The sequence below is a fragment of the Syngnathus typhle genome, linkage group LG11 (assembly GCF_033458585.1).
Source record: "Syngnathus typhle isolate RoL2023-S1 ecotype Sweden linkage group LG11, RoL_Styp_1.0, whole genome shotgun sequence".
Classification (NCBI taxonomy): Eukaryota; Metazoa; Chordata; class Actinopteri; order Syngnathiformes; family Syngnathidae; genus Syngnathus; species Syngnathus typhle.
The window spans coordinates 13618598-13631786 of NC_083748.1; the positions used below are offsets into that span (position 1 = coordinate 13618598).

At 43.5% G+C, this 13189-nt stretch overlaps 2 protein-coding genes across 3 annotated transcripts; one reads left to right on the forward strand and one right to left on the reverse strand.

Moving 5' to 3' along the window:
- Nucleotides 1–14: 14 nt before the first annotated feature.
- tspan2a (tetraspanin 2a) lies at nt 15–6479 on the forward strand. The gene is made up of 8 exons (XM_061290735.1): nt 15–191; nt 1952–2054; nt 3005–3102; nt 3343–3417; nt 3498–3590; nt 3662–3733; nt 3829–3912; nt 3983–6479. The coding sequence occupies exons 1-8, from the start codon at nt 123–125 to the stop codon at nt 4046–4048; spliced, it is 660 nt and encodes a 219-aa protein (XP_061146719.1). The 5' UTR covers nt 15–122; the 3' UTR covers nt 4049–6479.
- Nucleotides 6476–12299, reverse strand: slc25a55a (solute carrier family 25 member 55a). 2 transcript variants are annotated; one of them, XM_061290733.1, is made up of 10 exons: nt 12141–12299; nt 11498–11574; nt 11266–11391; nt 10911–10966; nt 8525–8615; nt 8314–8432; nt 8028–8229; nt 7800–7954; nt 7647–7722; nt 6476–7274 (listed from the first exon to the last, which is right to left on the reverse strand). In XM_061290733.1, exons 2-10 carry the CDS (start codon nt 11515–11517, stop codon nt 7115–7117), a joined length of 1005 nt encoding a protein of 334 aa, XP_061146717.1. In that variant the 5' UTR covers nt 11518–11574; nt 12141–12299; the 3' UTR covers nt 6476–7114. The 2 variants fall into 2 exon arrangements, with proteins under 2 accessions (XP_061146717.1, XP_061146718.1); XM_061290734.1 differs by lacking the exons at nt 11498–11574; nt 12141–12299 and having other exon boundaries at nt 8525–9587; nt 11266–11351.
- Between the last annotated feature and the right edge of the window lie 890 nt (nt 12300–13189).

Sequence of the window (13189 nt, forward strand, 5' to 3'; positions counted from 1 at the left end):
GCGCGCGCGCTTGTCCGCCGTGGTCGCGACGACGTGAACGTGCACGATCAGAACGAAGCGCGCACATCTGCGAGTACTGTTTTGTTATCTATTTGCGACTCGGCTCCAATCAGGTGGCAATCATGAGCAAAGTGCACGGGGGGATGAAATGCGTGAAATATCTGCTGTTCGTGTTCAACTTCATCTTTTGGGTGAGTCCATTTCCACCACCGTGGGCGGGAGCAGGCATTGATTGAAATGACATCATTTTTTTTTTTTGGGGGGGGGATTGTTCAAAGTTGTCCCCTGGGAATGAGTTGCATGCTTCAATCTGTGTGTTTGAATGGGAGATGGTCATGGTAAGGCTTTATTGTGTCCTTTCCAAAAGAGCTAGCGGTGCACGATGTTGTTTACAGTCGACACAATGCATAATGTTGATGCTGCATAGAAGCAGCTCAGTCCGCCTCCAACCCAAAACAACCATATATTTACTATATATTATCTTTGGACAATTCATGCAACTTATGTGGTCACTCTCTCCTCGAACATCCCGTTGTGCTATTATAAGTATAAGTTCTTTGTAAAAACTAGGGGTTGGGGAAATCCATAATAATAATAATAATAATAATAATAATAATAATAATAATAATAATAATAATAATAATAATAATTCATGCTGGAGGGTCTTATTTTTTCCTTTTCTTACCGTAAACAAATATTGTATTATTTTTCCAAAAGTTTGAACAACCTATATCATGCAATTGAATTTAAAACTTCTGCTGTTGGTGTTTTTTTTTTTTTAAAATGACATTCCTGCAGGAGACATTGTTAATCTGCTTTTCGGCTCGTTTGTTTTGGTCCGTCTCACTTCTTGAGGTAGGATCAGATAAGAGGACTTAGGTCATTGAAGCAACCTAGTACCACAATACTACATTTTCACCACCCGCAGCCATTTTCTTCCAAAGTCTTCCAAAGGCTGATTTTATAAATGAAAAACCAACAACATGAGTCTGACAAAGCACCAAAAGAATATTGCTAGTTACGATAGCCAAAGGCTGAGCTACTCTCTTGTATTTGTTTACAAAGTAGCTCGTGACAAGAGGGCAATAACATGACCTTACTGTTTTCAAAAATGCACCAGTTGAGAATGATTGCTCTGCCTTTTTATAAAGTACAATGGTATGAAGTCCTTAGAATGTTCTAGTTGCTCGGATCATCATAATGAAAAGCAAAAGTGAGCAATATTATCATTGAGAAGGCTCTCAATGACGTCAGTGATGGAGTGGAGAGCGTTAGAGGCCGATTGAGGCACTCCCAATCACCCAAGGCTGCTCTGACCAATGACCACTTGTGTGTCATAAAAGGAGACAGCGGCTCTTTGTTGCAACCAGCCCGTGGGACCGACAGCTCTTGTGGCGGCGCCGGCCAAAAGAGGCGGATCGTGTGTGTGTGTGTGTGTGTGTGTGTGTGTGTGTGTGTTTGGGGGGGCAACAGGGTTGTTATCCCCTAGAAAGTACCTGCACCATAGGGAATTGAATTCATTTCGAGTTGTGTTTACGGCCATCATACAGCAGTGAATTCTTGCTCGCAAGTCAAAACAAATAAGAACAATAGCTCGTATCTCAAAAGACTCCGACTAAAGTCAAGTTCAATTGACCTCAAGTGGACAACGTAGACAATCGTCACGGTTCTTGCACTGAATAAAAATTTAGGAATTGAGAATTAGGATGTCATCATCCCCACGAGCTCGAAGAGTGCTGTGACTATCAATTTGACCACTGCTACCTAGCAGTACCTAGCAATTTGAAGAGCACTTTGTTGCTGGTGGAAAAGCGAAGAGGAATCGGCAACACTGAGCAGCGCTTCTTGTGCCATCTTGAATCAGATCAAGTTCAAAACCCATAGTGCTCTTAATTAACCTGGCATCATTTCATCACTGCCGTCTCGTCCTTGTGACATTCTGCCCCCTCAGTTATCCGGCTTGTTGGTTCTGGCCGTGGGACTTTGGCTCCGGTTTGATCCAGAAACGGTGGAGCTGCTGACAGGCAACGACGCCCCTGACACTTTCTTCATCGGTATGTACTGTTGCTTGAAATGGTTTCACATAGTCGTACATCATGCCACAAGAAAAATGATAACGCAAGCTCAAAAGGAATAGCAAAGCAAGAATCAAATTGTAATCTTGAATAGATGCCACCAGATGGCAGCAAATCACAGAACGCATCCTAAAACATCGACACCACCCATCGGAACACTTTTATTGGCTAAGGTGTGGGTGGGTGCAGATGCTGAGAATGAGGCCCTTTCTTTCTCCTTGTGCGTGTGAGCGTGCATGTGTGTGTGTGTGTGTGTGTGTGTCACATGACATGCCCCACCCGCCCAGGGCCCCTCCTGGAAGCACTTTAGGAGGGGCAAATATCAGGAGACAGTGACAGATGGAAGGAAAGCACATTTAGCACTGTTAATAATCCTTTCCATTTTTGTGGAAAATAATATCCAAGTCGTAAAATGTTCTGTATGGAAAGCATACACCTGCCTATTCTCCGGTTTGGATTGGTGCTTACCGTATCATTTAGCAAGCATCTCCTGCTTGTTCAGTCCACTCTTTTGTTTGGGAAAAACAACAGCTTGCTGCTCTCCCGCGTGGCTTCATTACATTTGCGACACCCATAGCGTGTGCTGCCCTGAGGGAGTCACTGAGAAGGTGACGACATCTCAGCAGAGAGCTTAATGATGCGAAGCTAAAATAACACGCTATCTAACAGGAGGGCCTGTGCAGATCATTCCGAGTATCGATCGATCCTAATGTGAGTATCGGTCTCGCATCGATTCCAAACATCTAGTATTGATTCTTTACTTTCTCACGGGTTCTTTGGGCAATACATGTTTCTTGATGTACTTCACAACACAGTTGTTTTTAAAGAATGATTTTTTATACCGAGAGACAGTTATATTTCAATTTTTTTTTGCTTTTTGTAATTTGTTATCAATCACGCCGCTTGTGTGTTCTTGTGTTATCCTGCAGCCGTCTATATTCTTCTGGGTGCGGGCAGTTTAATGATGCTCGTCGGCTTCTTTGGTTGTTTTGGAGCCGTTCGTGAGTCTCAGTGTCTTCTGGCCTCGGTAAGTTTAATCGCAAGGCCCCCTAGTGGTATGCAAAGAATAACTGAATTCATTCTTTCAACTTTGCATCATGGGAGGGAGGGGGTTCAACTTTTAGTTTGAAATTGTTAAGTGCACGTCAGTTGTATTTAACTTGTAATCATTTATTTTTAGGAATGTTTCTTTTCACAGTGACAGAATTAAAGGGAACACAACTATAAATGCAAATGTGTTTTTGTTTTTCAATTGTCTCTTTTGCAGTTCTTTGCCTGCCTGTTGATCGTTTTCGCTGCAGAGATTGCAGCGGGCGTGTTTGGATTCATCAACAAAGAGCAGGTACAAAAAAATAGCAAAAGCTGTTGGGAATACGTAAAAAAAAAAGAAAGAAAAAACATGAACCAGCTCAATTTCACCAGATTGTGGAGGAAGTGCAAAAATTCTACAGCAGCTCCATCGGCGACGCGTCCAATTCCAACGCAACTGCCGTCGCACACATTTACCACAAAACTGTGAGTCCTTATCATTTCCAAGTTTCATCAATTTAAATTGATCGAAAAAAAACAAACATTTTGATTTGCAGCTCAACTGCTGTGGGGGTTCCACACCAGCTTCTCCATCTGACCTGTGTGCTGACGCCCCAGAGGAGACCAAGGTTAAGTCTAGTGTCCACAAGATGGCGCCCTTGGATTGAAACATGTGAGGAGGTGATACCAGATGTACCTAATGAAGTGTCCAATGTCATTCCAGGACTGTCTGAGCGCCATCACAGATTTCTTCAACGACAAGCTGCACGTCATCGGCTACATCGGGATCGGCATCGGAGGAGTAATGGTGTGTGTGTGTGTCATGACTGCGACCATTGGACATTTTAATAAGCCTTGATGTATGTGTGTCATTTCAGATTTTAGGGATGATCTTCAGCATGGTGCTGTGTTGTGCCATCCGGAACGGCAGGGAGGTCATATAGTAGTCGAGCCATAGGATGGAGCCCTCCTCTCCTCTCCTCTCCTCTCCTCTCCTCTCCTCTCCTCTCCTCTCCTCTCCTCTCCTCTCCTCTCCTCTCCTCTCCTCTCCTCTCCTCTCCTCTCCTCTCCTCTCCTCTCCTCGCTTCTGTGACGCTTCTGCTGTAGATATGAATGCATCGTCGCATGCTAGCCTGCCTTTTTGTAAAGCTGACCTCTCGTGGAATGTACTACATACTATACGTGCCTACTGGACAAGCCTTGTGCAGCTAACGTTTTCCTTTCTTACATGTGATCTAAATGTGGTTTGCGTGTTTTCAAGTACTGGATTTGAATGTCAAGTTTGCCTCTTCTCCCATGCTTGCGTGAGTATTACTGCTCGGCCATCTACTAACTTACAAAAGCATGCATGTGAACTTGTACTGGTGATGTGCATTCCAGTTCTTTTAAGTGAACCGAACCTGTAGAATCAGTTCACTCAAAAGATTCGTTCAAAAGAACCGTTCAAAAGAATCGTTCACCGGATCGTTCGCTACACTTTCTTAATTATTTATTCTTATTTTATTTTTTTTTTACCTCGTGTGGTGTACCTAATAACAGACCACTTGATTAGGGAAAAAACCTTGGTCAAAGCTTAAGTGAAAGTGAAAAGTGCCACACCCGCCCTCACCCCCACCTCCTGATTGGCTGTTTGATCTGTGACGTCACTCGGACACTCCATTAGGTACACCGCCATTTTCAAGTGTACCTAATAACTAGAGGACTAGAGCTTGACACTGGTGACCTTTGACCTTTGATTCCCTCGTTAAGCGCACCTGCGTGAAAAGTTTTAGCTCCGGCGGAACGTGAAAGGAGCTAAAAGTTTTCACGCAGGTGCGCTTAACGAGGGTCACTTGGAAAACATATTGGAACGCGGCCCCGAGGACTAGAGCTTGACACCTGTGACCTTTGACCATAATATTTCCCTAATAAAGTGGCCTGTTATTAGGTACACTTGAAAATGGCGGTGTACCTAATGGAGTGTCCGTGTGATTCCCTCGTTAAGCGCACCTGCGTGAAAAGTTTTAGCCCCTGCGGAACGTGAAAGGAGCTAAAAGTTTTCACGCAGGTGCGCTTAACGAGGGTCACTTGGAAAACATATTGGAACGCGGCCCCTAGAGGACTGGAGGTCGACACCCCTGGTTTAAGTGAAAAATGCCACACCCGCCCTCACCCCACTTTCTGATTGGCTGGTTGATCTGTGACATCACTCGGACACTCCATTAGGTACACCGCCATTTCCAAGTGTACCTAATAACAGGCCACTTGATTAGGGAAAAATCATGGTCAAACTTAAGTGAAAGCGAAAAGTGCCACACCCGCCCTCACCCCCACTTTCTGATTGGCTGTTTGAGCTGTGACGTCATTTGGACACTCCATTAGGTACACCGCCATTTTTAGGTGTACCTAATAACAGGCCACTTGATTAGGGAAAAATCATGGTCAAAGCTTAAGTGAAAGCGGAAAGTGCCACACCCGCCCTCACCCCCACTTTCTGATTGGCTGTTTGAGCTGTGACGTCATTCGGACACTCCATTAGGTACACCGCCATTTTTAAGTGTACCTAATAACAGGCCACTTGATTAGGGAAAAATCATGGTCAAAGCTTAAGTGAAAGCGAAAAGTGCCACACCCGCCCTCACCCCCACTTTCTGATTGGCTGTTTGAGCTGTGACGTCATTTGGACACTCCATTAGGTACACCGCCATTTTTAGGTGTACCTAATAACAGGCCACTTTATTAGGGAAATATCATGGCAAAGCTTAAGTGAAAGTGAAAAGTGCCACACCCGCCCTCACCCCCACTTTCTGATTGGCTGTTTGATCTGTGACGTCACTCGGACACTCCATTAGGTACACTGGCATTTTCAAGTGTACCTATTAACAGGGCCGGGAAATGCAATTCAATAACTTGTTCCTGAATGGGAAGTTTTTCTTTCTTCGTTTTGTTTTACGGCGAGGGGACACCATCTTCCATGCGCATTACCGACTCCTAAGGTGTAGGATAAGTTACGTCATTGCATGTTGGTTGAAGTCATATGAAGTGAAAAAAAGAAGGAAGAACTTCAGGAAGTGATCCTTCACTGGTGTTCACTGAAACGATTTGTTCTCTTGATGAATCGTTCACTCACGAGCCAACACTAACTTGTGTGTGCCCTGCAACTTCTATGCTACTTCTACTCACTCAGTCAGCTGTGATAGGATCCAGCTCAATCTTTAAAACGGATTTAAATGTGTTTATTTTAATACAATTATCACCAACAAATCTTTGTACTTTTAAAGCACAGTGGATATTTTAACAACCTTTTTAAAAGTTTATTAAGTACTACAATTGTGAATGTAATGCATCGTACTTGTGTGCTATCGTTGGAATAAATGAAACAACAAAGAGAGTAAATTGCATTGTTTAATGTGTCGAGTGTGTTCAGTCATACACAAAAAATTTGCTTGTACAGAGTAATTTTTTTTTTCACTCAAAGGCATAGCTGCAGGATGAAAATTCATGTCGATTTGTAAGTAAATGAATGGACTGCAAATTCATGTAAATGCATATTCAAATGAACAGACTACATGACCAAAACAAATATTAACTGACACACACAATGTGCATGGAGATTCACAGTCAAGTGGTGACAAACTGGTTACAAAATTCATGTCTAGCAAGATCGGAAAGACCTTGACTCACAGCAACACTAACTGTGTAACATCCAGAAACTGAAAAACATTGAAATTAAAATAGGTGTGCCTTTCTGAGCTCCTCACACCATCACCACGGTATAAAAAAAAAAAAGGAGCTAACGGACCCAAAAAAAGGAGTAACATGGCCAATCTGGGGCTTCGTAAGGACGGTGATGGTCTGTCAAAGTGCAAACGCGGGACAAGGCCGAGTGTGATTTAAGCCACGAAAAGTGTTTCAAGTGCTACACAACTCTTCTTCCTCCTCCTCCCTCCGAGCATGGAACGTAGCTGCCAGTTCTGGCCATCCTTCTTGGCTTCGAGTGGTCCCCCTGAGCGCGTGGCGGCGGCAACCTCTCACGGTGAAAGGACACTGAGAGGGGAGCTGTCCAGGATGTACTCGCCCACGCCCACAAAGTACATGACCTGGGCAATGCCAAACAGCGGGGCAATGACCAGGGCCCGGCAGCCGGCGCCTTTCAGGAAGGCGGACGCTCCCTCCTTGTGCAGGATCTTACTGTGGGCACAAAGCAGGAGCAAGTTATTTCAACAATCATGAATTACACCCACCATTGCTATTGAGTAAACTTTGTACGTGTACACTTGGGTTGCCAAATTTAAGTTCTACGCTATCTGTGGCTTGGAATGTGAATTGCTCTAAGGCAGAGCCTAGCAAGATGCTTATAGAAAGCTGGCGGGATGTATTTTGTGACCATTTTTTTTAATGAATGAAGTGCACCAGCGGAGATGAGGGAGTCTGGGCTTCCCGGCTGCTGAAGCCACACCGCAAGATAGACCTGTTTTTAACTTGTCGACGGTCTAATGACTCTCAATCAGCATAAAAATCAAGAGGTGCCAGTTTTCATGCCCGAGTGCAAATAAGTCTCACCTGACACAGTCGACGACTCCGCTGTAAGCCTCCTCAACCGAGCCTTTATTCAGTGACTGCAGTCTGGTTTTTACCACTGGAAAGCAACAGTGGACAATTAGAGAACATCTATTTGAGTATTTGAAAATGATGCCCACCACCCAGAGGCCTCACCGTCACAGGGGTTGACTGCCACCGCAGCAATGGAGCCTGCCAGACACCCCGAGAAAAAAGCCCAGTAAAAGGGCGATGCCTGCTCAGCGCTGGGCTGGCCCAGTCTGTTCAGGTTGGCAAACAACGGGAAATACACCACCGAGAAGGGGACATCCCTGAAGAGCAGCGACACAACATTTCATTAGACTTGAAGTATGTTTGGGGAGGAAGGGCGGGGGGGGATCTTACCTCATGAGCGTGGCCCCAAGGCCTTTGTAGAGCCCTTGGATGCCCTGCGTGCGGAAAAGCTCCCTGGCGATCTGCGTGGCCGATACGGCTCGCGGCGTCGCCATGGCGCTCACAGTTCCCGAGTTGTAAGAGCGGCTAAGCAGCGTGTTGGTGGCCACCAGCTTGGAGGGAGACAAGATGACCGGCTTCTGTTGCTGGGCAACTACGGCGACAAAATAAGCAAAACAGAACATCACACCAAACTGCTTCCAAAACGACTTCGACGTTTATCCTACAGATTGCTTACCCAGTCTGCCCGCGTCCTGCAGCTGTATCTTGAGCATTTCCATGGGCGTGGTGACAATGACTTGACACATGCCCGCGCCGCAGCCAGCCAGCATCTCTTTGAACACAGTCAGTCCCTGACTGCAAACACAAGCGACCGGCAGTCAGACTCAATCAGCTCCCCGAGAGAGAGAGAGAGAGAATTGCTCAAACAACAGACACGGACGGCTTACCCATTTTTAGCAAAGTGCTGGCGGAAGAAGTCATTGGCGGCCAACTTAATGGCCTTCTCGGGCGTCACCAGAGTCAAATTGACGGCGGCACCTAAGGGACAAATAAAGTGACAGTTAGACATCAAATAGACACTTTGGACTTTGCACATGCACGACACAATCATTCCCCACCATTATCATTATGACACTAGAATTTCAACACTTCCTATATGAGGCTAATAAAACACACAAAGCAGCTTCAAGTCGTAAAGGCAGTAGAGGAATTGAGAGAGAAATGAGGGAAGAGCCAAACAAAACCGGTTCATTCCACATCAAGTCAAACGCCATTCCCTGGTGACACCTCTTTAATCTTCCTCATTTGAATTCTAATGTGCGTTATGACGTTCAAAGGGTACCGCACCCACTTTTGGAATCCGTCCCCCAAATGTGGTCAAGCTTTTTGTGTGCGATTCGCAGATCCCAAAAGTGGACATGGTACCCAAAGTAGGAGGCCCAAACTTGAGACTGACTACACATCGTACGGCACTAATAAAATAAAAATCAGGAAATCTGAAGAAGGGTCACCTGGGACTGGTGCGAATGGAATGATCCAACAAACATTATGCAGAGAGGTAGATGCAGAAAATAAGAGACAAGGAGGAGCAAAGTTTGACAAGACAAGAGAAGAGAACATGTTAGTGGGGGGGAAAAAACCAAAAAGTTTGACAAGACAAGAAGACATGTTAGTGGAAAAGAAACAACAAGAAAAAAAAAAAAAAAAGACAGAGGATGGCGCGTGCCCCGACTTTGGGCAAACTTGAAAATAGACCCTTGTGAGTTCCACAAGTCATTTTCAAGCTCAAACAAAGCTGGTGAAAGCACACCATGAGTCTGGAAGGCGAAGGAGCGGCACAGACGCTACTGACAACAAGTTGTTGACACAAGAGGACACGTGAACATGGCAAAAATGAACATATGTGCCTGTAGTTTGGAATAGAGCAATATAGTAAAAACCATTAATGTTTGCCTCCAGCGTGGCTGCGCCTTATCGGCTAGCCTTCAATATCCCAGGGGGGACCCATGTCTGTAATATGAAAAACACAGATGCAAACAAACAGCATTCCTTACATCGGCAGAGACCCACAACATGAGGGGCCTCGACTTTTCCCTCATAAAACACCAAGTCCGATTCGGATTTGATGACATTTAACAATCCTATCAAAGTCTTGGCAGTATTGCTAGCGGTTAACATGGGGATGGATGGTCATGGCCCGGTCACAAGGTAAGTGGTGTACGTAAAATATACTGCTACCGCCTCAGATAGGGCTGAGCGATAGGATTGAAAAGGATATCACGATACAAGTACTTCATATTGGTCGATAGATATTGAATTACTATTAAATAAATAATGACAGAAAAAAAAGACTGAATTTAGGTCGACTATTCTTTTTCATTTTAACATAATACAACACAAATATAAAAAAAGTCATATAAACTGGCCACTATAAAGATTAATTAATATTTAATAATAAGAATGAAAGTTAGCACTGGGCGATATGACTGAAAAGTCTAGTACTTCAAATCAGTCAATATTGATGATTAGTACTGTTTTTATTTTACCTGATAAAAACAATTGAAAAATAATAACTGTGTACCAGTACATTTAGTTTTAGTTTATTGTTTAGCACATATTATTATATCAATAACTGTGCAAGGAGGGAGACGAAGCCTAGGGCTTGTAAAGAGCTCCACTCCTGCTCATTGTAAAGTTGCTCCTCGATTACGTGTTAATTACGCTACATACTGATGTCAAATTATCGCCCAGCCCTACCTAACAACATTTAAGCTTGCTTTAATTGATACAGTGGAATTTACTACGGCAAAATGATAGGAATCCAGTGGAATCTCCAAAGTCAAACAACTCATTTTATACTAAACACCAATTGAACATCATTTAATTCATGATCTAAAGTGACCGAGTGGCTTCATCTGTATTAGAAAAATGAAAGAAAAATCACTCCTTGTTCAGCAAAATGAGTCCATTTAAAATGTCATCATGCATCCTATGGTGGCTGCAGCTATTGAATATTTACAAAATTGATTATATAATACAATCTGTGATGACTAGGTTAACTTTGGGATGATGACATGCTTTGAACTCAAACTCTGGCGTTTGCGGATTTAAATGACCACTTGGAAGTAATTGAATAAAGCCTAAAGATTGCGTACGGAGCTGCTTGCTGAGTCTCACGAATTTTTCAACTTTGGAGGTTCGACTGCAACGAAAATACTACCCTGCAGTCAATGCCACTAATATTACATAACACATCCCGATCTTACCCCGTCTTTACATTAAATCCTCTTCGAGCATTTCTATTGATTGGAATCATTAGATTTGGAATCTCACCTCTGTACATGCCAAAGTAGCCCTCTGATCGTACTGTTTTCACAAGGCAGTCCATCCTAAAAAAATGGAAAGATCCATCAAATACTTTACACAGTAGCCTTGCATAAATGGCAATCTAAAAGTGACAGAGAGGAGCGGCAGTCCTAGTCCAGCCTTATTTGAACTTAAATAGAAAATGAGCACATGAAAGCGACCCCGCCACGGGACACAAAATGTGGAATTTTAGGAATTGCTCCCATTCACACGGTCGATTGCGCCAGAGAGGGATTAGAAACGCTCCCTTTTGAAAACAGAGCACAATACCCTGGGGGAGGTGTGTGTGTGTGTGTGTTGTGTGTTGTGCATGACCACTCACATGCTCTTGTAGGCCTGCTGCCCTGGTCTCTGGTTCTGTAACCTTGTCTTTGCCAAGTCGATGGGGAAGACGCAAGTGACGCCGACAATGCCAGCAATGCCACCGTTGATGAGTTTGGCTGGGAGGCTGCAAGAAAAAAAAGAAGAGAAAGAAAAAAGTGGTGATTACCTCAAACATGACATATTGTTCATTTTAAATACAATGAGAAATGAGGGGAAAAAAACAAACATACCTTATCTGCTGCTGAGACATGACTTTGAAGTAAAGATGCAAACTTGTTCAGTCAAAGAAAAGGATCAACGGAGAGTTCTAGAAAGATTAAAACAAGTCAGGGGTCACTCATATGATCACTAGGCTCATCTAACAACACTATAGCGGACGGAGGCTTATGTATGTATATAGGGGCTCAGTGACGTCACAGAGTTTACAACCTGTGGGCGTGCCTTCGTTCTATTCCGGGACACCAAAAAAGGTTGTCATTGCAGAAAGATTAAATGAAAAGATTCCTATTCTATTTATTCTATTAATGCATCTATTGCTATTCTATTTGACAGCCTGGAGAAACTAAACGGATCAACGCTTTTCTCTTTCGTAGTTAGCTTTACGCCGATCAAATAGATCAATCTATTTTCGATAACATTGACTTGGGTTTAAAACTTCAAAAGCCAACGTTGTAACTTGGATCGATCAAGTACCGTCACATCATTCAAAGTTATGATTGATTTCGTATATAATAGAAAATCTCGACGCGCAGTCATTCCGTTTTTGTCTAACGGTTAACAATCATGGCTTGCCACCAATCGTAAGTGACGCTACACAAAGTGCATGTTTAGAACGTACACGTTACATGATGTTCAAAAACAAAATGAACTCACCTAAATTAGGCCAAGAGGAATGGGTATAAATTCTTTGGTAACTGGAGGTCTGTCTGTGTTGCGGGTTGCTCGAACAGAACAAATTCGACAATAGCCTGGAAATTTCCATTGAGTGTCTTTAGGATTGCGTAAGACTGAGGAAGTCCACCCACAGAACCAATCAACGCTTCTCTAGTTTGCTTACTCGACGTCGATTGGCTGCTTTCATACCACTACTATTGGACCACAAAGCTGTCGTTCCAAATGTTCCGCCAATGAATTAAGTTATTTGACGGGGGAGGGCGTTAATTGAAAAGGCGTTTAAAAACCAATTCAACATCTTAAAAGTTCTCGTTTTACCAATAATAACCGCCCTTCCTATCGTGACATGTTATTCATTGCACTTTCCAGCAGGATTTTTTTTTTTTACAATTTACAAAATTAAAAGCGTGTGTAGGAATTCATTTTATTGCAGTCTTCTAAACGGGCTTATAAATAATGTGAAATGTTTTACCATACGGTATATTATTTTGCTTTCTGGTAAAACATAGATAATTGCTGCATTGTGCTTTTTTGTAAGCCTGGAAAAAGGCCAGGCAGCAGGTTTTACTCTTACACCCTGAAGGTGCTCTCGTTTCCAATGGTTACGAAATATTTGAGTGAATGCCAGAAGCATCAAAGTGTTCCTTTTGTTTGCACTGAAACGGACTGAATCTGGCATACTCTACTGACATAGAAGAGACAGTATACTGTAATTCAAAGTGTGTATAAAAACTCAAATGATTGCCTCGCTTGAGAATAAGGTGTCTGCAGCCCACTGTATGGTGGTACAATTGCTGTTGTTAAGTAAGCACAATACTGACCAAACTGCATGTTGTTTTTTTTCACATGGATGAATGGTATGTGCCTCACAGATCAGGTTCAGCACATTCCAAAAGTACTCAACCCCACATTGCTTTAGAATAGGGGTGTCCAAACCTTTTGCAAGGAGGGCCATATTTAGTAACGTGAAGGGGCCCGGGGGCCAATATTTGTTGTCGCTTCAATTCCGGGAGGGTAGTTGGCCCGCG

Bases quoted from the DNA above. Each gene is read 5' to 3' on its own strand.
- tspan2a (XM_061290735.1), top strand. From the start codon at position 123: ATGAGCAAAGTGCACGGGGGGATGAAATGCGTGAAATATCTGCTGTTC. The intron at 3,103-3,342 runs GTAAGTTTAATC...TCTCTTTTGCAG, and splicing joins CTCAGTGTCTTCTGGCCTCG to TTCTTTGCCTGCCTGTTGAT. The intron at 3,591-3,661 runs GTGAGTCCTTAT...TTTGATTTGCAG, and splicing joins CACACATTTACCACAAAACT to CTCAACTGCTGTGGGGGTTC.
- slc25a55a (XM_061290733.1), bottom strand. From the start codon at position 11,517: ATGTCTCAGCAGCAGATAAG. The intron at 10,967-11,265 runs GTGAGTGGTCAT...CCATTTTTTTAG, and splicing joins CAGCAGGCCTACAAGAGCAT to GATGGACTGCCTTGTGAAAA. The intron at 7,275-7,646 runs GTGAGACTTATT...TTGTGCCCACAG, and splicing joins GGAGTCGTCGACTGTGTCAG to TAAGATCCTGCACAAGGAGG.